The following is a 22,640-nucleotide window of genomic DNA, read 5'->3' as shown; positions in this document are numbered from 1 at the left end:
GATCCTGCAGTTCCTGCTGGACTCTGAATGCTCTTTGTGTAGTGGCTAGGCAGGGCCGGGAAGGGCAGGGGTGGACCACAAAAGCAGATTGTTGTGGTTTCAGAGGGCAGATGGGGCAGCACATCAGACAGAGGCTAATAAACTTGCTGATTTAATTTGAAACTCTTTCAGAGGCTGGCACAGGCACAGCCAACCACAGGATATGATCCAATTCTGCTGCAGTGATGTCATCTTTAGCTAAGCCGTGGGTGGATACAGACATTAATAAAATGTACGAACACAAATGTTATGGGATTTGTTACAAAGATTTGTTGTATTGAATTAGTATCAGAACCTGATTTCAAATACTGTTTTAAATATCTCAAATACATTCGTATTCAGATATATTTGATTTGAAAAGACAAGTTGAATATTTTAATGTACACTACATGACCAAAAGTTTGTCTCATTCCACAATCATGGGCATTAATATGGAGTTGGTCCCCCCTTTACTGCTATAACAGCCTCCATTCTTCTGGGATGGCTTTCCACTAGAAGTTGGAACATTTCTGGTGGGAATTTCTTCCATTCAGCAACAAAAGCATTTGCGAGGTCAGGCACTGATGTTGGGGAATTAGGCCTGACTCGCAGTCGGCGTTCCAATTAATCTCAAATGTGTTTGATGGGGTTGAGGTCAGGGCTCTGTGTAGGCCAGTCAAGTTCTTCCACACCGATCTCAACAAACCAATTCTGTATGGACCTCACTGTGTTCAGGGGGGAATTGTCATGCGGAAACAGGAAAGGGCCTTCCCGAAACTGTTGCCACAAAGTTGGAAGCACAGAATGTCATTATATGCTGCAGCATTAAAATTTCCCTTCCCTAGAACTAAAGGGGCTAGCTGAACCATGAAAAACAACCCCAGACCATTATTCCTCCTCCAACTTTGTGGCAACAGTTTGGGGAAGGCGCTTCCCTGACAATGCCCCCGTGCACAAAATCAGATCCATACAGAGACGTTTTCAAGATCTTTACTGGCCTGCACAGAGCCCTGACCTCACCCCCATCGAACACCTTTGGGATGAATTGGAACGGCAACTGCGAACCAGGTCTAATCGGCCAACATCAGTGCTCGCCGATCTCACTAATGCTCTTGTTGCTGAATGGAAGCAAGTCCCACCAGCAATGTTCCAACATCCAGTGAAAAGACATCCCAGAAGAGTGGAGGCTGTTATAGCAGCAAAGGTTGGACCAACTACTAAGGCCCATGATTTTGGAATGAGATGTTCAACGAGCAGCTGTCCACATACTTTTGGTCATGTAGTGTATTTGAAAATACTCTCAAACTATTTGGTAGACTATATATATTTTTATTTTTTATTTTTTTGCAAATAATTCAAATACTGAAATAAAAGTACTTGTTTTGGGCTATGTATTTTAAAATACTCAAATACACAGACAAAAGTATTTGAAATACCAAAAAATCAAAGACATGTATTTGAACCCAGGTCTGATTAGTGTAAAATGTAGAGTAATGTTTTGAAAGTAGGCCTACTGTACAGATGTTGCCTGCATTTATAACAGCTACTAGAAGTTAAAATACTGTTACTTATTTTATTTTTTTACATTTAAGGACTTCCTTGTCCTTCTCATTTAAGTTCAAATATGTGTTTAACTGACATTTGATTTAGATGTTTTTTTTAATTTGTATTTAAATATATGTGCTTTTTGTCATTGGTTACCAGGGGAACAGTTGAGAGAGCAAGCCTTACCAGGACAAGATGTTTCATGCAGCATGCAGCAAGTAGGGGGAGGAGTTAACTGTAAAACAGCATGGATGCAACATAGGTGACACGTGGACTCATGGGAGACATATGGTGCATTCAAGACAACTTGGAATCTCCGAGTTAAAATGTACATATTTTTTGGGCGTAGAGCATCCTATTGGTTGATTCAGATATTTCCAAGTGGGAAACTCGGCCCTTATCTTTCTACAACAAGTTTCCAAGTTGGACATTTCTGAGTTTCCGAGTGGACTTAAAAACAGCAACACATACACATTCTCCATGTCACATCTACACCACTCATTAAAACATGCCATGCTCATGTCCTTGGTGACTGAATAAAACATTGGTTTTGTAGCCCAAGCTATCAACAGGATTATGTTTTGAACAAGATAAGGAAATAGAGAGGCCAAGTTGGGATCCAAAGGTTTAGCAAATGAGGAAGTACTAACTAGCATTCATCGGGCCAGTTTCTCAGACAAGACTAAGCTAGGCTTTTTAGTCCAGGTCAATGCTTAATCTATGTTCGGGAAACTGGCCAATAATGTTTTGATCAGTAACCCAGAAACATTAAGTGAAAGGGAGGAGGAAAAACTACAGAGTTTAGAGATAGCAGAGAGAAATGACAGAAGAACTGTAAAGAAAATAATTTAGAAAAAAAAAAAAAAACTCTCAGTGCAAGTGTCTTCATCCTTTCTAGCAGGGCAGGTGGCAAGGCTCGCATCAGTTTGAATAGACAACCAGGAGTGATTACCAACATGAAGGGACCCACAACAACAACAACCTCTAACTGTCAACACGGCCCTCCTACTGCAGCCTGATACTACAGGTAAAACGTCACAATTACTGAACCAACATTACTATGGGATATAGACTTATACCAGCAGTCTCACTAGCCTGGGTTCAATACAATCAGATTACTGTAATACCAAATCTAATGTAGATGAATCTGGTTTACGTTGAGGGCCAGAGAAGGGTTCAGGATATTACTAGCTACAGTACTCTGTATAATAAAGGTGGATAGAAAACAATGTAAAATCCTAGTAAAGTGACAGCGATCCTAATCTCTGGTGCATATGTATGTTCATTTTGGAGGAGAAAAATAGCAAGTCCACCTCTATACCATAGTTACAGTGCCTTGCAAAAGTATTCGGCCCCCTTGAACTTTGCGACCTTTTGCCACATTTCAGGCTTCAAACATAAAGATATAAAACTGTATTTTTGGGGGAAGAATCAACAACAAGTGGGACACAATCATGAAGTGGAATGACATTTATTGGATATTTCAAACTTGTTTAACAAATCAAAAACTGAAAAATTGGGCGTGCCAAATTATTCACCCCCTTTACTTTCAGTGCAGCAAACTCTCCAGAAGTTCAGTGAGGATCTCTGAATGATCCAATGTTGACCTAAATGACTAATGATGATAAATACAATCCACCTGTGTGTAATCAAGTCTCCGTATAAATGCACCTGCACTGTGATAGTCTCAGAGGTCCGTTAAAAGCGCAGAGAGCATCATGAAGAACAAGGAACACACCAGGCAGGTCCGAGATACTGTTGTGAAGAAGTTTAAAGCCGGATTTGGATACAAAAAGATTTCCCAAGCTTTAAACATCCCAAGGAGCACTGTGCAAGCGATAATATTGAAATGGAAGGAGTATCAGACCACTGCAAATCTACCAAGACCTGGCCGTCCCTCTAAACTTTCAGCTCATACAAGGAGAAGACTGATCAGAGATGCAGCCAAGAGGCCCATGATCACTCTGGATGAACTGCAGAGATCTACAGCTGAGGTGGGAGACTCTGTCCATAGGACAACAATCAGTCGTATATTGCACAAATCTGGCCTTTATGGAAGAGTGGCAAGAAGAAAGACATTTCTTAAAGATATCCATAAAAAGTGTTGTTTAAAGTTTGCCACAAGCCACCTGGGAGACACAACAAACATGTGGAAGAAGGTGCTCTGGTCAGATGAAACCAAAATTGAACTTTTTGGCAACAATGCAAAACGTTATGTTTGGCGTAAAAGCAACACTGCTCATTACCCTGAACACACCATCCCCACTGTCAAACATGGTGGTGGCAGCATCATGGTTTGGGCCTGCTTTTCTTCAGCAGGGACAGGGAAGATGGTTAAAATTGATGGGAAGATGGATGGAGCCAAATACAGGACCATTCTGGAAGAAAACCTGATGGAGTCTGCAAAAGACCTGAGACAGAGATTTGTCTTCCAACAAGACAATGATCCAAAACATAAAGCAAAATCTACAATGGAATGGTTCAAAAATAAACATATCCAGGTGTTAGAATGGCCAAGTCAAAGTCCAGACCTGAATCCAATCGAGAATCTGTGGAAAGAACTGAAAACTTGCTATATTGTATTTACTTTGCCATCATGGCCTTTTTTGCCTTTACCTCCCTTCTCACCTCATTTGCTCACATTGTATATAGACTTGTTTATACTGCATTATTGACTGTATGTTTGTTTTTACTCCATGTGTAACTCTGTGTCGTTTTATCTGTCGAACTGCTTTGCTTTATCTTGGCCAGGTCGCAATTGTAAATGAGAACTTGTTCTCAACTTGCCTACCTGGTTAAATAAAGGTAAAATAAAAAACTGCTGTTCACAAATGCTCTCCATCCAACCTCACTGAGCTCGAGCTGTTTTGCAAGGAGGAATGGGAAAAAAATTCAGTCTCTCGATGTGCAAAACTGATAGAGACATACCCCAAGCGACTTATAGCTGTAATCGCAGCAAAAGGTGGCGCTACAAAGTATTAACTTAAGGGGGCTGAATAATTTTGCACGCCCAATTTCAGTTTTTGATTTGTTAAAAAGGTTTGAAATATCCAATAAATGTCGTTCCACTTCATGATTGTGTCCCACTTGTTGTTGATTCTTCACAAAAAAATACAGTTTTATATCTTTATGTTTGAAGCCTGAAATGTGGCAAAAGGTCAAAGTTCAAGGGGGCCGAATACTTTCGCAAGGCACTGTATGAAGGCATAAGAGAAAGCGCTTGCTAAACTGCTAAACTAAGCCTTAGGGAGTATCTATTCATCTATTGCTCCTCCATTTCAATGTAATCAGAGCCAGCTACGTTGGTTATCGCTAATCCATTAGACTGGGGAGAGAAACCACTCAGTGCTTGGTGACATTAATGGGACAAGCCAAAGCGGTGGTCAGGAAAAGAGTTCCTACAAATGCATCTACACAAGGCAAATGAAAGCTTTGATTAATGACCGAGTCATTTGTTTACATGTGGTGTGTGCCAGGCCTCTTCATATCTGAGGTGCGGCTGATGCAACAGTGTACAGTGTCGCACACCAGTAAAGTGGTCCACATGCATACAACATTTATATTTTGATTCGTCCATCTTCTGTATCGCCAGATGTACAGTGGCAAGAAAAAGCATGTGAACACTTTGGAATTACCTGGATTTCTGCATAAATTGGTCATAAAATTGTATCTGATATTCATCTAAGTCACAACAACAGACAAAATGACAAATGATGAATACATCATTTAACCAATCACAGTGTAGGTTGGAGAAAGTATGTGAATCCCTAGGCTGATGACTTCTCCAAAATCTAATTGGAGTCAGGAGTCAGCTAACCTGGATTCCAATCAATGAGACGAGATTGGAGATGTTGGTTAGAGCTGCCCTGCCCTATAAAAAACACTCACAAAATTTGAGTTTGCTATTCACAAGAAGCATTGTCTGATGTGACCCATGCCTAGAACAGGAGACCCAAGATTAAAAACTGTTGACTTGCATAAAGCTGGAAAGCCTATCTGTCCGCCAACTGAAGCTCAACAGAAGTTGGGTGATGTAACAGGACAACGACCCAAAACGCAGAAGTAAATCAACAACCGAATGGCTTCAACAGAAGAAAATACGCCTTCTGGGGTGGTGGCCCAGTCAAGAGTCCTGACCTCAACCCGATTGAGATGCTGTGGCATGACCTCAAGAGAACGGTTCAAACCAGACATCCCAAGAATATTGCTGAACTGAAACAGTTTTGTAAAGAGGAAAGGTCCAAAATTCCTCCTGACCGTTGTGCAGGTCTGGCCCGCAACTACAGAAAACGCTTGTTTGAGGTTATTGCTGCCAAAGGAGGGTCAACCAGTTATTAAATCCAAGGGTTCACATACTTTTCCCACCCTGGACTGTGAATGTTCACACAGTGTGTTCAATGAAGACATGAAAACGTAGAATTGTTTGTGTGTTACTAGTTTAAGCAGACTGTTTGTCTATTGTTGTGACTTAGATAAAATCATGTTTTACCAATTTATGCAGAAATAGATGGATTTCCAAAGGGTTCACATACTTTTTCTTGCCACTGTGCATAAATGGGGATAGGCAGGGACAATAATACATTTACTCATTATTTTGAGAAATAATTTAGATGGCATCTATTCTAAGTGGAATTAATGACCTAGTGTTTCCCATATTATTGTTAGGGCAGACACCTCTCATTTTGGTTAATGAGGCCCTAAATGTTGATTTGGGGGCCTTCGCGCCCTGCCTGGAAAACGATCTAGCGGAAACACTATAGCGACAATTTATCCAGTTGTTCTTTGATCCTCCTAGATCAGGTTGTAACATCCAGACAGCTCCGGTCCAGTATACCTAAGGAATCCTCAAGGATAGCTGGGTTGTGTTCATTAGGGCACGCAATAGCAAACGTGTTAAAACGTTTCGCACTGGAACATGAAAATTAGCATTTCTCATTTGACAGGTCCAGGTAGTCTCTCCCTGTTTCGTGACGTTATCTTCTGTTTGGGTGCCTAATGAAAACGACCCTGAACACCTATGCCTGCTGTGTGAGGAGGAGGGAGTTGAACGTGGAAGAAGATACTTACTTTTTCCTCTCCTTGTCCCTCTTGAGTGTGGTGGAGCCCCCTGCCTGCTGGGCCTGGGACTGTAGGAGCTCGGCGGCCGTCTTTTTCTGCTTGAAGCCGTTGAGCTCGTCATCCAGGGATTTCTTCTTGTCCTCCAGCTTCTTCTTCTCATCCTGGTGCAGCTTCTTGAGCCGGTCAAACTTCTCGTGCAGCTGTGTGGCGAGGGAGAAAACGCACGTCTTAGATAGAAACTCATTTAGAAGGTGTGATATTTTTTATTTCACCTTTATTTAACCAGGTAGGCTAGTTGAGAACAAGTTCTCATTTGCAACTGCGACCTGGCCAAGATAAAGCGTAGCAATTCGACACATACAACAGAGTTACGCATGGAATAAACAAAACATAGTCAATAATACAGTAGAACAAAAGAAAACAAAAAGTCTATATACAGTGAGTGCAAATGAGGTAAGTTAAGGAAATAAATAGGACATTGTGGCGAAGTAATTACAATATAGCAATTAAACACTGGAATGGTAGATTGGCAGAAGATGAATGTGCAGGTAGAGATACTGGGGTGCAAAGGAGCAAAATAAATAAATAAATACCAGTATGGGGATGAGGTAGGTAGATAGATGGGCTGTTTACAGATAGGCTAAGTACAGGTGCAGCGATCTGTAAAATGCTCTGACAGCTGGTGCTTAAAGCTAGTGAGGGAGATATGAGTCTCCAGCTTCAGAGATTTTTTGCAATTCATTCCAGTCATGGGCAGCAGAGAACTGGAAGGAAAGACGACCAAAGGAGGAATTGGCTTTGGGGGTGACCAGTGAGATACCTGCTGGAGCGCGTGCTACGAGTGGGTGCTGCTATGGTGACCAGTGAGCTGAGATAAGGCGGGGCATTACCTAGCAGAGACTTGTAGATAACCTGTAGCCAGTGGGTTTGGCGACGAGTATGAAGCGAGGGCCAACCAACGAGAGCGTACAGGTCGCAATGGTGGGTAGTGTATGGGGCTTTGGTGACAAAACGGATGGCAGTGTGATAGACTGCATCATGTTTGTTGAGTAGAGTGTTGGAGGCTATTTTATAGATGATATCACCGAAGTTGAGGATCGGTAGGAATGTCAGTTTTACAAGGGTATGTTTGGTAGCATGAGTGAAGGATGCTTTGTTGCGATATAGGAAGCCGATTCTAGATTTAATTTTGGATTGGAGATGGTGAATGTGAGTCTGGAAGGAGAGTTTACAGTCTAACCAGACACCCAGGTATTTGTAGTTGTTGTCCACGTATTCTAAGTCAGAGCAGTCCAGAGTAGTGATTGCTGGACGGGCGAGCACGTGCGGGCAGCGATCGATTGAAAAGCATGCATTTAGTTTTACTTGCGTTTAAGAGCAGTTGGAGGCCATGGAAGGAGAGTTGTATGGCATTGAAGCTCGCCTGGAGGTTAGTTAACACAGTGTCCAAGGAGGGGCCAGAAGTATACAGATATCTGTAGCTTTGAGTACAAATGGAGATGTGGCACATGTAACCCTAGTTCTTGTGAGGTTGGTAGGATGCGTGATGATGTGGCAGAATTAAAGCATTTAACTGGTAATGGAAAAACCTTCCTGTACACACACACACAAACCTCTTTCTCGGCCTCCTTCAGTTCGGCTTCCTTCTCCTTGACTCTCTGGACGAACATCTGCCTCATCTCCTCCTCCTTCTTCTGCAGGTCACCCATGAACTCGTTCCTCTTGGCCTCGTACGTCTCCTGCAGACTGGGGTCCAGTCAGGAAGAGGACATTCAGAAATTAAGTCATACTATTGAGTCATATACGGTGCGTTCGGAAAGTATTCATACCCCTGGACATTTCCCACATTTTGTACTGAAACTGATTCAAATTGATTTCCCCCTCATCAATCCACACATAATACCCCATAATGACAAACAAAAAAAATATAAAAATAACATGTCCATAAGTATTCAGACCCTTTACTTAGTACTTTGTGGAAGCACCTTTGGAAGCAATTACAGCCTTGAGTCTTCTTGGGTATGACACTACAAGCTTGACATACCTGTTTTTGGGGAGTTTCTTCCATTCTTCTCTGCAGATCCTCTCAAGCTCTGTCAGGTTGGATGGGGAGTGCTGCTGCACAGCTATTTTCAGGTCTCTTCAGAGATGTTCAAATCGGGTTCAAGTCCTGTCTCCAGCTGGGCCACTCAAGGACATTGAGACTTGTCCCGAAGCCACTCCTGTGTTGTCTTGGCTGTGTGTTTAGGGTCGTTGTCCTGTTTGAAGGTGAATGTTTGCCCCAGTCTGAGGTCCTGAGCACTCTGGAGCAGGTTTTCATCAAGAATTTCTCTCGACCCTGACTAGTCTCCCAGTCCCTTGTGCTGAAAAACATCCCCACAGCATGATGCTGCCACCACCATAGGGATGGTGCCATATTTCCTTGGCATTCAGGCCAAATAGTTCAATCTTTGTTTCATCATACCAGAATCTTGTTTCTCATGGTCTGAGAGGCTTTAGGTGCGTTTTGGCAAACTCCAAGCGGGCTGTCATGTGCCTTTTACTGAAGAGAGGCTGCCGTCTGGCCACTCTACCATAAAGGCCTAATTGGTGGAATGCTGCAGAGATGGTTGTCCTTCTGGAAGGTTCTCCCATCTCCACAGAGGAACTCTGGTCAGATTGACCATCCGGTTCTTGGTAAACTTCCTGACCAAGGCCCTTTTCCCCCCGATTGCTCAGTTTGGCCGGGAGGCCAGCTCTAAGAAGAGTCTTGGTACTTCCAAACTTCTTCCATTTAAGAATGATGGAAGCCACTGTGTTCTTGGGGACCTTCAAAGCAGCATAAATGTTTTGGTACCCTTCCCTAGATCTGTGCCTCAACACAATCCTGTCTCGGAGCTCTACGGACAATTCCTTCGATCTCACGGCTTGGTTTTTGCTCTGAAATGCACTGTCAACTGTGGGACCGTACATAGACAGGTGTGTGCCTTTCCAAATCATGTCCAATCAATTGAATTTACCACAGGTCGACTCCAATCAAGTTGTAGAAACATCTCAGGGACGATCCATGGAGACGGGATGCGCCTCAGCTCAATACTTATGTTAATACGGTATCTGTTTTTTGTTTCAATATATTAGCAAAAATGAAAAGAAACCTGTTTCGCTTTGTCATTATGGGGTGCATGTGTGTAGATTGCTGATTAAATTGTTTTATTTAATCAATTTTAGAATAAGGCTGTAACATAACAAAATGTGGGAAAAGTCAAGGGGTCTGAATACTTTCCGAAGGCACTGTATGTTAGTACTATGTCCCTACATTCACATTACAGTGAATTACATCAGACTGTAATTGACATCAGAATGCAAAAAGTGGTTGTGATTAACTGAGGGGATGGTAGGAATTGGAAAGTAGTGATTCCAAAGTTTCAACCATTGTTAAAACCCCTTTCTCTTGTGGGAATTGGACTATATGGATAGGGCTAAATTGAAATGTTTCTTACAGAAACCATGGTGGAAATTAAAAGGGAACAGTTTGGAAATTGTGGGGAAATTATTAGACAAAAAGTGAGGACAACAATTCACCTGTTGATTTTATGTGCATTTAACATTTACTGTACTTTCGCCACATTTGTTGATAACAACATCTGCAAATACTCTGGATACATTCAGTAACACGATAAGAATATTCTTTGAACATTTGGGGTAGGTGCAACATAAGACAAAAAAATGACACAGGTTAGAGAGAGATTTAACTGGTGTTTCCAAGTGGCCAAACACCTCTCAAAGCGTGCACAGTTCCTAAGTCATTTCAACAATGCACTTTTATGACTCAAAGAAGATGTTATTTTTTTTTTTTAGCTCTCCTAGCTGTGCCGCTAAGGAACTAGAGTAAGCACACTTGTAGTTGTTTTGTTTGGAACACAGCCCTGCCTTGACACAATTACTGTTCTTGTTTACGCAATCCAAAAATGGTCCATTATAAATCGCAAATCTGTCCATTCTGAATACGATCTTACAGTGTTAGGCTTCACAAGGCAATTCAGAGAAGCAGTTGGTAATTTTGGTGCGCATGGAATGGAGTCATGAGTGCATTCAGATGCTTGTAACTGTACATCAAACATAGTGATTATATACATTGATCCTATATATTACATGGGTTTCATGATATGGAAATGTGGAGTGCACATTTGAACTCACGGGTGTTCGGCTTGCTTGTATGACATCAAAGCAGTATTTATTATATTCCTCAATGTCTCATCTTTTCAAATACATTGAGTCCTCTTAATTTAAAGCTTTTCCCTCACTCAGACAACAAAACATTAGCAAAAGTCGCCCAATTATCAGGAGGGATGGGGGCAACTTCTTGTTCGCGTGCGTTGCTCAAGTTCAGAAAGGCTGTCAGTCAAAACCCATACAGGTCTGTGAAGTGGAGACCATGAGCTCTGACATGTATAGCATGTTACGGTACATCCACTGCGTTCCAATTTAGGTGCTTATCAGTATCCAAATCTGCCACTTTCAACCCGAATACGGGTACAAGTGTAAAGAGCTACATCCATGACAGGAAGTGTGCAGGGTGGAGAATTGTGACGCAGTCTTGGAAGGATGTAGGGAGGAAAGAGAAAACAGGAAGTAAGGAGGAAATATGAAGGGAAACAGCCGCACCTGAAGGGTTTGCAGTCGGGGTCCGTGTCCTTGAATCCCATCTCCTCCAGCTTGCAGCGGCGGTAGAGCTCATAGTGGCGCGTGTGTGTCTGCTCCCGCAGGTCCTCCATGTTTACCCGGATCAGCATCTCCCGCAGCTTCACAAAGTCACAGTGGTTCTCATTCTCCACTGCCGACGACACACACACACGCACACACAATAGAGTGAACTGAATAGAGTGTGGAGCACAATGTCAGAGACAGCATCGGGCCAGCACTATTGTATTTGTGTTCCATGTGAGGACAGGGCTAGGTATAGTTCATACTAGAGGTTGACCGATTATGATTTTTCAATGCAGATACCGATAGCGATTATTGGAGGACCAAAAAAATGTATTTGTAATAATGACAATTACAACAATACTGAATGAACACTTATTTTAACTTAATATAATACATCAATAAAATCAATTTAGCCTCAAGTAGATCATGGAACATGTTCAATTTGGTTTAAATAATGCAAAAACAAAGTGTTGGAGAAGAAAATAAAAGTGCAATATGTGCTATGTAAGAAAGCTAACATTTCAGTTCCTTGCTCAGAACATGAGAACATATGAAAGCTGGTGGTTCCTTATAACATGAGTCTTCAATATTCCCAGGTAAGAAGTTTTAGGTTGTAGTTATTATAGGACTATTTCCCTCTATACTATTTGTATTTCATTAACCTTTGACTATTGGATGTTCTTATAGGCCATTTAGTATTGCCAGTGTAACAGTATAGCTTCCGTCCCTTTCCTCGCTCCTCCCTGGGCTTGAATCAGGAACACAACGACAACAGCCACCCTCGAAGCAGCGTTACCCATGCAAAGCAAGGGGAACAGCTACTAGAAGGCTCAGAGCGAGTGACGTTTGAAACGCTATTAGCGTGCGCTAACTAGCTAGCCATTTCACTTCAGTTACACCAGCCTCATCTTAGGAGTTGATAGGCTTGAAGTCATAAACAGCGCAATGCTTGACGCACAACGAAGAGCTGTTGGCAAAACGCACGAAAGTGCTGTTTGAATGAATGTTTACGTGCCTGCTTCTGCCTACCACCGCTCAGTCAGATACTTAGATACTTGTATGCTCAGTCAGATTATATGCAACGCAGGACACGCTAGATAATATCTAGTAATATCATCAACCATGTGTAGTTAACTAGTGATTGATTGTTTTTAATAAAGATAAGTTTAATGCTAGCTAGCAACTTACCTTGGCTTACTGCATTCGCGTAACAGGCAGTCTCCTTGTGGAGTGCAACGAGAGAGAGGCAGGTCGTTATTGCGTTGGACTAGTTAACTGTAAGGTTGCAAGATTGGATCCCCCGAGCTGACAAGGTGAAAATCAGTCGTTCTGCCCCTGAACAAGGCAGTTAACCCACCGTTCCTAGGCCTTCATTGAAAATAAGAATGTGTTCTTAACTGACGTGCCTAGTTAAATAAAGGCATAAAAAAATATTTTAACATTTATTCTGCAATTCGGCGCCCAAAAATACAGATTTCTAATTGTTATGAAAACTTGAAATGGGCCCTAATTTATCGGCCATTACGATTAATCGGTCGACCTCTAGTTCATACTACTCCCCACGTATCCACACACAGCCAAAACTGACATACGTACGAGCACAACATAGGAAGCCAAATAACGAGACATTTCATATTTCTATGGTAAGTCAGTAACTTTCTCTGATAATCGTCACATGTTTCACAATCTACCACTTTTCAAGCATTATTGAGATAAATCAATAAATCCTCAAATTTCTGACATGGGATTTGGTTTTTCCCTCATCTAAGTGACATGACTCAAGCAACAGCTGCTGTAGGTTATACATTTATGCAAGAGTGGAGCCATGCAGTGTTAAATAGACAAACATGAATGAGATTACAGAAGCAGCAGTGATGGCTTCCCTCTTGACGGTATGAATGCAGTTGTTTAGGAAGTTAGGGCGGAATGAGTGGGAGGGAAATGATGGCGGGAGGATCTCCCTACCATTTCCTCTGTGATATGTGACCTAGCTTACCCTGCACCGTTCCCCAGGGGTACTGCCGCGCTTTCACCATCTTGTTGCCGATCTTTACTTCCTCCGTGCTTCCCACAACGGCGAACGGCAAATGGCCCTGCAGAGCCGTAGTGGAGAAAGGATTCACTCTATTACGTAACTCCATTATTTATTTGTTTAGACTGATCAATTGGAGCATATCTCTTGACAGGGGAACCAATTGCAGAGTGAACCAATTACAAACTGATTTACACGTGACATGTCATGTTAGGCGTAAAATTGCAAATTTATATACAGTGCTGCTTGAAAGTATGTGAACCCTACAGGGCTGGTCATCATTTTGCTATAAAATATTAAAATAAACAGAAAATCCTTTTCTAAACCCCAATTCATAATAAAGACAACCATATCTACGCCTGTAATGATTTTGTCCACTGTATTGTATGTATTTTGTTTTCTAATTATTCATTTTTATTTTTTTAACTAGACAAATCCGTTTAGAAATGTTTTTATTTACAATGACGGCCTAGCCCAGCCAAACCCGGACCAATTGTGCGCCGCCCTATGGGACTCCCAATCATGGCCGGATGTGCTCCAGCCTGGATTTGAACCAGAGACTGCAGTGACGCCTCTTGCACTGAGGTGCAGTGCTTAAGGCGGCTGCGCCACTCGGGAGCCCAAATGTGCCTGTCCTCACAAAAATGTCTTCCATGATAACAGACAATCAAGAATCGCATCATATGATATTTCTCCCTAATCAAACCTTGTCCATACTTATACCTCAACTATAACTAGTAAGTCTGTATTGATAAAACTTGCTGAAATGCTACTGAACTACAATGAGCGGCATCAGAGAAGGGTTAGCTTACGTTCATGGTGGAGTTGATCTCTGCCACTGTCTCGTCGTCGGTGGGGAACTGGTAGATCTGAACGCCGTTGCTGACCAGCTCACTGGTGATCTTGATCTTGAACTTGGTCAGCTCGCTCTTGGAGATGGCGTCTGACTTGGCAATGATGGGGATGATGTTGACCTTTCATTTGAGGAGATTAAATTAGATTCTAAAACGTTATTAAGCTATCCGCTGATGAGGAAATGATGTGTGCTGCATGCATACAAAAGAATCCATCAAAATACATACAAATAACACAGATCTTGTTATACCTTTCGGACTTGCATCAAGATAAAAAACACACTGAATCACAATTATTTTGAAGACACAATGACAAGGTGCAAACAAATAATGCCTATACTTTGGGATATAGCTAAATAAAAGATTGGCTTTGAGGCTCAATGCAAATGCAATTTACAACACTATACTTTCACCAGGACAAAACAACAACTGAAAATAAATTGTTTAAATTGTTTGGATCTACATTCCAACTGAAGCCATGAATAATTATATTTCATACAAAACCAGTCTCAGCTCCACACATTAATGGTTGGTTTCCCAGATAAAGATGAAGCCTAGTTCCTGGACTAAAAAGCCCTTTGATGGAGCTTCTCCACTGAGAATTATTTTAAGTACAGGAATAAGATTAATCTATAATAAGCACATACAGTGCATTCAGAAATGATTAAGACCCCTTCACTTCTTCCACATTTTGTTGCATTACACCCTTATTCTAAAATGGATTAAATAGCCCCCCCCCATTTACCTACACACAATACCCAATAATGACAAAGCAAAAATGGGGCTTTAGAAATATTTTATCATTTAGAAAACAAAACTGAAATCACATTTACATGCGAGCATCTCCTATGCAGCCAGGTCATCACAGCTAGCTAGCTAAACCTCCTGAGACAATTGGGGAACATCTGGCCAAGACAGGATATGAATAGACCCTGAGATATGAGTCTTCCCTCCCTTCCTAATGTTTCTCTGGATTCCTTGTGCCTTGGTCAAAAGCAGGGATATCATCTAGCCGGATACGAAAACAAAAAAAATATAGCTTGTCTTTTTATATCTGTACACCTCTAGTCTCTACTAGCTTCAGGAATATTTGTGCATTTTCATTTCGGCTTATCTATGTGCATTTCTGACATAATCAGAGCTTGGAACGAAGTAGAGATTTTTTTTTTTTCAACTGGCAGCGCAGAGCAGTAAGAGCATTTACCAGAAAGAGTAGTGAGAGAGAGTAGTACTAGTGAACCTCCAACGCTTTCTCCATCCCGTGAAGAGCCCTCCAAACACATTGTTAATTGATGAGAGCCTACTGATCCAGCTAGCTCAGAAGAAACACTTCCTCCAGCCCCCATGTTTGGTGAAAAACAGAAGCAGAACATGAAGTGGGAGGGAGGGAAGAGATACAGTATATCCAAATATCCGCTTTAATGGAGCCCACAGGACTGAAGAAGCACAAATAGGCAGGGGGGGTCTGTGTCAAACATCCACCCACCACCACTTGTTGCCCATAAACTCAACGAGACACTGCACTTCCTCCTGCACAACCAACTTTTGTTTCACTCACTTTGGCCGGACTCAAACACCATCCAGTAGCACTAGCTCTTGGAGGGCTTTACAGTCACTCGCAGCAATGATGCTTGGCTGATGCTAAGGGCCGTGTGATGTATACACAGGGAGGCTTCTGCTCTGGATCAAAGATCACACTGTTGCGAGAGGCTGAGAGGTGGGTAGGGCACAGCTGCTCTGGCAAACACTGAGGAGCCCCTTTCTCCGAAATCCAGGAAGGCTCTATGCAAATAGGTCTTTTTGGGGTGGCATTAGGAAAACAGAGTGAGCGGTCACCGTGGCGACCAAAGGCCTGCATTTCACGGCTGACCCACACCGACGCAGTCACAGGACAGGAGCGCATCTGAGAGCATGCAAAGTGTGTGGAAGAGTTTATGAGCCACGGTGACCGCTCACTCTGTTTTCCTAATGCCACCCCAAAAATACCTATTTGCATAGAGCCTTGAGGCTAGAGAGCTTTCTCTTCCCCCCCCCTGCATTTTATAAATAGCCATGACAAAAATATGACTCTTCAACTGAGGTTACCATCATATTAGGAAGACAGCTTTTCACGTGAGACTTCAAATCAGCAGAATTCGATGAATGGATCGCATAATATGGTAATTTAGCAGATATCTTGAGCCAAAGCGACTTTGACAGTGACGCAACATTGACAGTGACACATATAGACCAACTTAGTATACTGTATCTGGCCCATGCAGGAATTGAGCCCATTGATCCATTGGAATCATAGTGTAATTAGCTAGCTTTGCAGCTCACCTTGCTGTCCAGTTTCTTCATAGTTACCAGGTCCAGGGACTTGAGGGAGTGTCCGGTGGGCGCAATGAAGTACAGGCAGGCGTGGATGCGCGTGTCGTGGTAGCTGTGTAGCGTGCGCTTGATTTTCAGCTCCTCCTGCAGATAGGCCTCGAACTGGGTGTCGATAAACTCAACAATGGACTTGTAGCTGAGGAGAGAAAAAAATAAGTGTTATGTGTTATAAACGCATGATAAACAGGTAATAAGGAAACTAGGTTTATGACAGCGAAGCACCAAAAAGAGAAAGTATCTTACCATTGTCTATGAAGGATTCAAGGGTAGCTATACCGTTGCCTTTTTAAAAATGTTTCACACAAAATGAAGACAATTCCACCACCTTATAATATTAGAAGGTGTTGTGAAGCATCTCTTAAGTGAGAGATTAAAACCAGTTTTGTTCTTTAGTCCCAGAGCGTACTCAGTGGGAGGTAGCTAGCTCGCTAAAGTGAGTACAGCTCAGCTCCCTATAAAGAACCTGCTGATCCCTCATTCAGCTGAGCTGGGTCTCATTAGCTGGGAGTCATCGGGCAGAACATGGTGGTGGAAGATATTTGGGAGCTCGCGGATCAGGGAGCAGAGGGGAGGCATCAAAGGCATACCACCGTCAATGAAGGGGAAGATGCACCACGCGTACGAAGGAGAGATGGAACCTCTGATTAAACACAGGTCTAGCCCACGCACTCCCAACACATCTCCTCCCACCTCCACTCCCCCTCATAAGAAGCTAGCTGAATGGCTGCTCATATAAGTGGCCTTATCTTTGCGGTGAATGCCGCTAACTGCTAGCCCTTAGCTCTCATTCACCCATCCACCATTTGATACTGATGTGAAGCAGTGTGAACCTGGAGCACTGACCTACAAGAGGGTTCCCTGTATCTAGCACAGCCTCCCCCTCGGTGCCCTAACAAGAGCAGATAGAGGGGCCTGGGACAGACTGAGGCCAGAGAGAGCTGCCTGGCCTGGCGCTCACATGACATCATCCGTCCTTTCTCTCTGTGATCTCTCATGACGAGGAATGAGGATCACATGACAGGAGGGAGAGAGAGAGTGGAGACAATTGGATCCCACGTTGACTAGAATGTTGCCATCAGGGGAGAAAGTGACAGGTAGAGGAGTCCTCCCTTTCCCACAGACAAAACACTGTATGATTTAGCCCTGAAGACAACTGGCTCAAGTCTCGGGGTATGTCTATTGTGTTTCCATAAGGTATGGGGAGAGGGATAATACAAGTTGAATAAGAGTGAAAGATAACACATTCTTGGTAGTGGTATATAAACACCAGGATCGTATTCATTTGTTTTCTTCTGTTTTGTGCCTAATGAATGTGACTCATAAGTTGTTGTACCGTCTAAACATCTCTTAGACACATGAAGAGGAACCTGGGGCTCTCTACCCAAAGTCATACACACACACACACACACACATTATATTCATGTTGATCTACGTCATTGTCTCTCCTCACCTGTCCTCTTTGTTGATCTGGTCTCCGAAGCCCACAGTGTTGACCACGGTCAGCTTGAGGCGCACGTTGCTCTCTTGGAGCTCGTATGTGTTGGACTTGAGCTGCACGCCCGGCTGGTTGTGCTGGGTGGGCTCGCCCTCGAACTTGGTGTTGAACAAGGTGTCCATAAGAGTGGACTTGCCCAGGCCCGTTTCCCCTAAAACACACACCTTCAGTTAATTCCCTATTGTGTCCTTTTATTTGTGGACTCTGTATCTGGAGTTTGAGTTTGTGTGAGGCAGTTGTACTAAGCTCATTGGGCATTTAAAAGCTATATTCTTCAATAATCAACAGGTATAGGCTACAGTATATCATTATTGGAAATGACCATTAAACAGCAGGGAAGATCCCAGATTGGGCCATTGTCAGAATAAATGTGGGCTTAAAAAGGCACATTACATACTGTGCATGACAGTATTTAGTACTGTGCATCCCTGTTGAAAAGACTGCAGTTCTACAATCTGGACTCGGGCTGCAGAGCAGATCTCTCTATGCCACCAGAATGTTAATTATATGGACACTTCCCATGTTTCACATCTTCTTAAATGTAACGTGTGAACCCCTCTGGCTTCTGCTGCTGCTTTTGGCAGGAGAGGAGCTTTCCAACGGAATAAAAAAGATACGCAGAAGAAACGTCTAATATCTTGGGTGCTTGTAAGAGTAAGTAGGGCAGCGCTTCAACAAGCTAATCATATGTTCACCATGGTTGATATCTGGAACAGACCTTGGCAACAAACAAAAAAGGGCAGGTCTGAGTCACGGATGTCCCGATGCGCTCTGACAAACTCATACTGTGCAAAGCTATCAGTCAAGTGAGCCAGCCACCTTCCTCTCAAAGTGCCAGAAATATTTTGGGTCAGAAAAAGTAGTAGTAGTGCGCTACATAGGGAATAGGGTGCCATTTGGGATGCAGGCCTATTTATGTTCATCTGACACCACATATACACATGGAGCACGCAGAGGACTGCCAACGGTAGTAGTCTTCTATTCACAGCGCATCAGTGCACACTAAATAGTAAAAGGGGGATAGAATGGAACAGCACAGTGCCTGTGTCTGAGAGAGAACGTCCAACTCGGGTCTTTGTCGAGAGGTTTCTGTGGTCGCTCATCTTCCTTATAGAAACTTCTCAGGGCTGAACTAAGCTATGAGCATCTCACTTGGTAGGGACCCATGCTGAACCCCTGCTAAAGATGGGGCCCTGACATCCAAAGGTTCACATTTGAATGTACCAGCATCTTAAAAATCTAACTTTAGTGAAGAAAAACAGCAGTCGTTATGAATTCAAAAACGGGGCTGTACTACAGCTGAATTTCTGTTGTTGCTCTCGATTCAGTTCTTGCTGTTTTGTTTAGACCACAACCACAAGCCTCCGGATCACATTTCTGGGGCTTTAAGCTTTAGGTCTGTGCAGTTTACAACTGTTTTGCTTTCTCTGACTTTAGAGTAGGCTGTAATAATAGAGGTTCGTTCGGCTTCTAGCATTGCTTTGGAATGTTTTGATTGCCACTGATAGCTTTCAAGTAATTCAGAGTGTGTAAAATGGAGAGGGGATTGTATTCTCGGTTTCCTACTTTCAACCAAATTTACTAAATGTACCATTTGGTTTAAACATATAAATCAAAACAAGGCTAAAAGGACGATAGGCATAACCAGACCATTTCACCATAATAGATCTATATGACAACTCGTTCTGTCAATTATGCCCAAACACCATTCAGCTAAGTTGTATACAACCTCAAAATGAGGCCTAGGTCACCCGAATTGAATTCTGAGATACTGTAACAGACAGACACTAATATAGGGAGTGAAATAAACATGCATGTCTGGTGTCTATTGCTTTGAAATTACTGGGGGGAGATGCGGAATTACACTTGACTGAAATCATTTTAGGGTCTTCATTTCTACCCCCAGTCCCAGACGATAGCTTGACTGACTGAAGATGAATGACCTACGGTAATCAGAGTTGACTGCTGACCAGTGAGAAGCAACCAAAGTGGGACAAAGACAGAATGAACTGGGTTTACATCTACAGTGGAAACGCCTGACATAGGGGATTGGAGAAGGGCTCCCATTTTGCCTTGAGGAGAAGAAAAGGGAGGTTTTACGCATGACACACTCACCGACACAGAGGATGTTGAAGCAGAAGCCGTGGTTGACAGACTTGTTGACCAGCTGGTCGGGCATGCTATCAAAGCCAACATGGCCGGCTAGAGGGACGGCACGAGCACCTTCTCCCTAGAGACAAAATAATGATTTTGAAATTAGAAACACTGAGTAAAGGTGTGTAATTAATCATTAACAGCCGGGTATAATCGCAGATGCATATGAAACAGGGGTGGTATGTATAAGGTAACTTAGGTAAAAATTAGGCTGACCATAATATTATTATTTCACTTCCATTTACACATTTCATGCAAGACCAGACTACACAGAAATATGACATTTCAAACATTCACTCCCACAACTACTGGTCGTGCAGTTAAGGCACAAACTGAAGTGTTAACCATAGCTACAATCTTCTGTGGTTTAAGCTGCAATTTAGATTTTTTTGCCAGACACATTCCATTGTATTCGATGAAGATAACTCCTCAGCTAATTTCTCTGGTACTCTAGCTGTGATACACTTCCTGTTTCCTGCTAACATATTTGCATACTGCACAGTCTAGACCGTTGAAACCACAATGTCCATATATGGAAAGTAAAACATCACATTTTAAGAGTTACAGACTGTACAGGTGTTGAAAACAAACCATGCACAGTAGAACGATGGCATGTTTGTGTGAGAGTAACAATTCTATGTTATAAATGTATCATAACAAATGACCCAACTTGATCAAGGTGACATGGTTGTAGGCCTGACCCTAAATTCACAAGGGTCTAATATGGATATGAATGTGTGTGTGTGTGTGTGTGTGTGTGTGTTTGGTTTTACTATCCTTGTAGGGACCAGAAGTTTGCACAAGGATCGTAAAACAAGGACAATTCAGACAAGTAGGGACATTTCACCGGTCCCCACAATGAAGAAGGCTGTAGGCTTAGGGGTTAGGGTTACAATTTGGGTTTGGGTTAGAATTAAGGTTAGGGGTTAGGTTTAGGGGTTTGGCCCCGACAAGGACAGTAAAACAAATGTGTGTGTGCATGAAGGAAGTTGCATCATCACACATTCTCTGCTTCTAGAACTGCACAGGATGGTTATGTGAGCAGGAATGCAAGGAATTTAGATTACATGGAACTGCCAAAGCGTGCCCTCAATAGTGACTTAACTGAAGCAACCCCACCACTAAAAGGCCTAAATGTTTTGGAAATATATTGTGGCATTGAGGCAGACTGCAAAATCCGGTCAGTTAAAATGGGAGAGGTTGAAAATAGTTCTGCAGACTGGGGTAAACAGTTGTCAATTGTATAGTTAGAATTGTGTTTAAACAGCTGAAAGGCTATTAGTTTAACAGATGGTTTTTCTTGACGAAACAAACACTCCTCAGCTGGCCTACATGTGCAGGTGCAGCATTCCCAAACCCAAGTCCTACTTGGGATCAAAGACACATCTTGAGTTGCACAATGACATAATGCTTGTTGTTCTCGTCCATTCATTGATACATTTCGGTTTGAATTAACTGCACACAAAACGAAAAGACGATTTACGTTAGCCTACCAATCTAGCCGAAAGGCCGGCAGATGGCAATATTGATTCGGTATTGATGGTCTAAACGACTCAGCATCGCCATCTGCCGGCTTTTGGGCAACTACCAATCCTTCTCCCAGTGACTTTTCAAGCCTACTGACTCTCACATTCTGAAATTAATGAAACCACTTTTGATGAATCCGCATTAACCTCGTTCTTATTTAGGTCTATATTATATACAAATATTAAATCATTCCCACTCAGTTGTACCCTATATGACTCGTTATGCACATCAGACAACGCCCAGCAAACAAAGTAACGGGGCTGACAGAAACAACGCGATAGGCTAACTTACTAACAGAATCGAACCCACGATAGACGGCGGATATGCATGAAATTTGAAATGTCCAGAATAAAAAAAAAATGTATATAGTCCTAATATCCTTAAATAGCATATCAGTGTGAAGTAACTACAGATTTCATGGAGAAATTATGAGGATACTGGATCGCAACGATAACCATAAAAGCGAACGCATGCGTGCAAATGCAGACTATCGAATGTTCCCAAGAATGTGTATCTTAATAAATCATGCGGTTACGTAATGAGCGATATTTATCTAAATGCATTGTATCATTACGATAGTAACGTTGTGATAGTGGTAATTTGATATCGAGTTAGCCTATTAAAAAAAAACGCTGCATCAACCATGGCGAGTGGGGCTTTCCACCGACATCTATCCATGCCGTTTGAGTTCAATTCACCCAGTACTTAATTAACCAAATTAATCATTTTAGCAAGCTACAACGGTGCCCTAGCCAAAAGAAAACGAGAAAATCATCCTTAATTATAGTACTCACCGCTTGCCTAGCTATTTCAGTGGCCGCCATGGTTATTTTTTTATGAAGACCCTATGTAGGAAGCTGCACTACCACTCTGCTAGCAACACTAACAACGACGTCACTTT

General features: G+C 42.5%; 1 protein-coding gene across 4 annotated transcripts in view; it reads right to left on the bottom strand.

The window, feature by feature from the left end:
• LOC109905320 (septin-6) overlaps positions 1 to 22,640 on the bottom strand; it is a 28,110-nt gene extending 5,470 nt beyond the window's left edge. For 2 of the 4 annotated variants that reach the window (XM_020502624.2, XM_020502625.2), the window contains exons 1-10: positions 22,534 to 22,640; positions 20,174 to 20,288; positions 18,014 to 18,209; positions 16,513 to 16,699; positions 14,152 to 14,313; positions 13,304 to 13,400; positions 11,266 to 11,434; positions 8,235 to 8,367; positions 6,631 to 6,821; positions 1,750 to 1,798 (exon numbers count right to left, since the gene is read on the bottom strand). In XM_020502624.2, the coding sequence (XP_020358213.1) occupies positions 1,795 to 1,798; positions 6,631 to 6,821; positions 8,235 to 8,367; positions 11,266 to 11,434; positions 13,304 to 13,400; positions 14,152 to 14,313; positions 16,513 to 16,699; positions 18,014 to 18,209; positions 20,174 to 20,288; positions 22,534 to 22,563 (1,284 nt within the window). In that variant the 5' untranslated portion in view covers positions 22,564 to 22,640 and the 3' untranslated portion in view covers positions 1,750 to 1,794. The remainder of the gene's footprint in view (positions 1 to 1,749; positions 1,799 to 6,630; positions 6,822 to 8,234; positions 8,368 to 11,265; positions 11,435 to 13,303; positions 13,401 to 14,151; positions 14,314 to 16,512; positions 16,700 to 18,013; positions 18,210 to 20,173; positions 20,289 to 22,533) is intronic. The other 2 variants (XM_020502622.2, XM_020502623.2) reach the window with 1 other exon arrangement.

Source organism: Oncorhynchus kisutch, linkage group LG15 (genome assembly GCF_002021735.2).
Source record: "Oncorhynchus kisutch isolate 150728-3 linkage group LG15, Okis_V2, whole genome shotgun sequence".
Lineage (NCBI taxonomy): Eukaryota > Metazoa > Chordata > Actinopteri > Salmoniformes > Salmonidae > Oncorhynchus > Oncorhynchus kisutch.
This window is presented reverse-complemented; position numbering and strand designations above follow the sequence as displayed.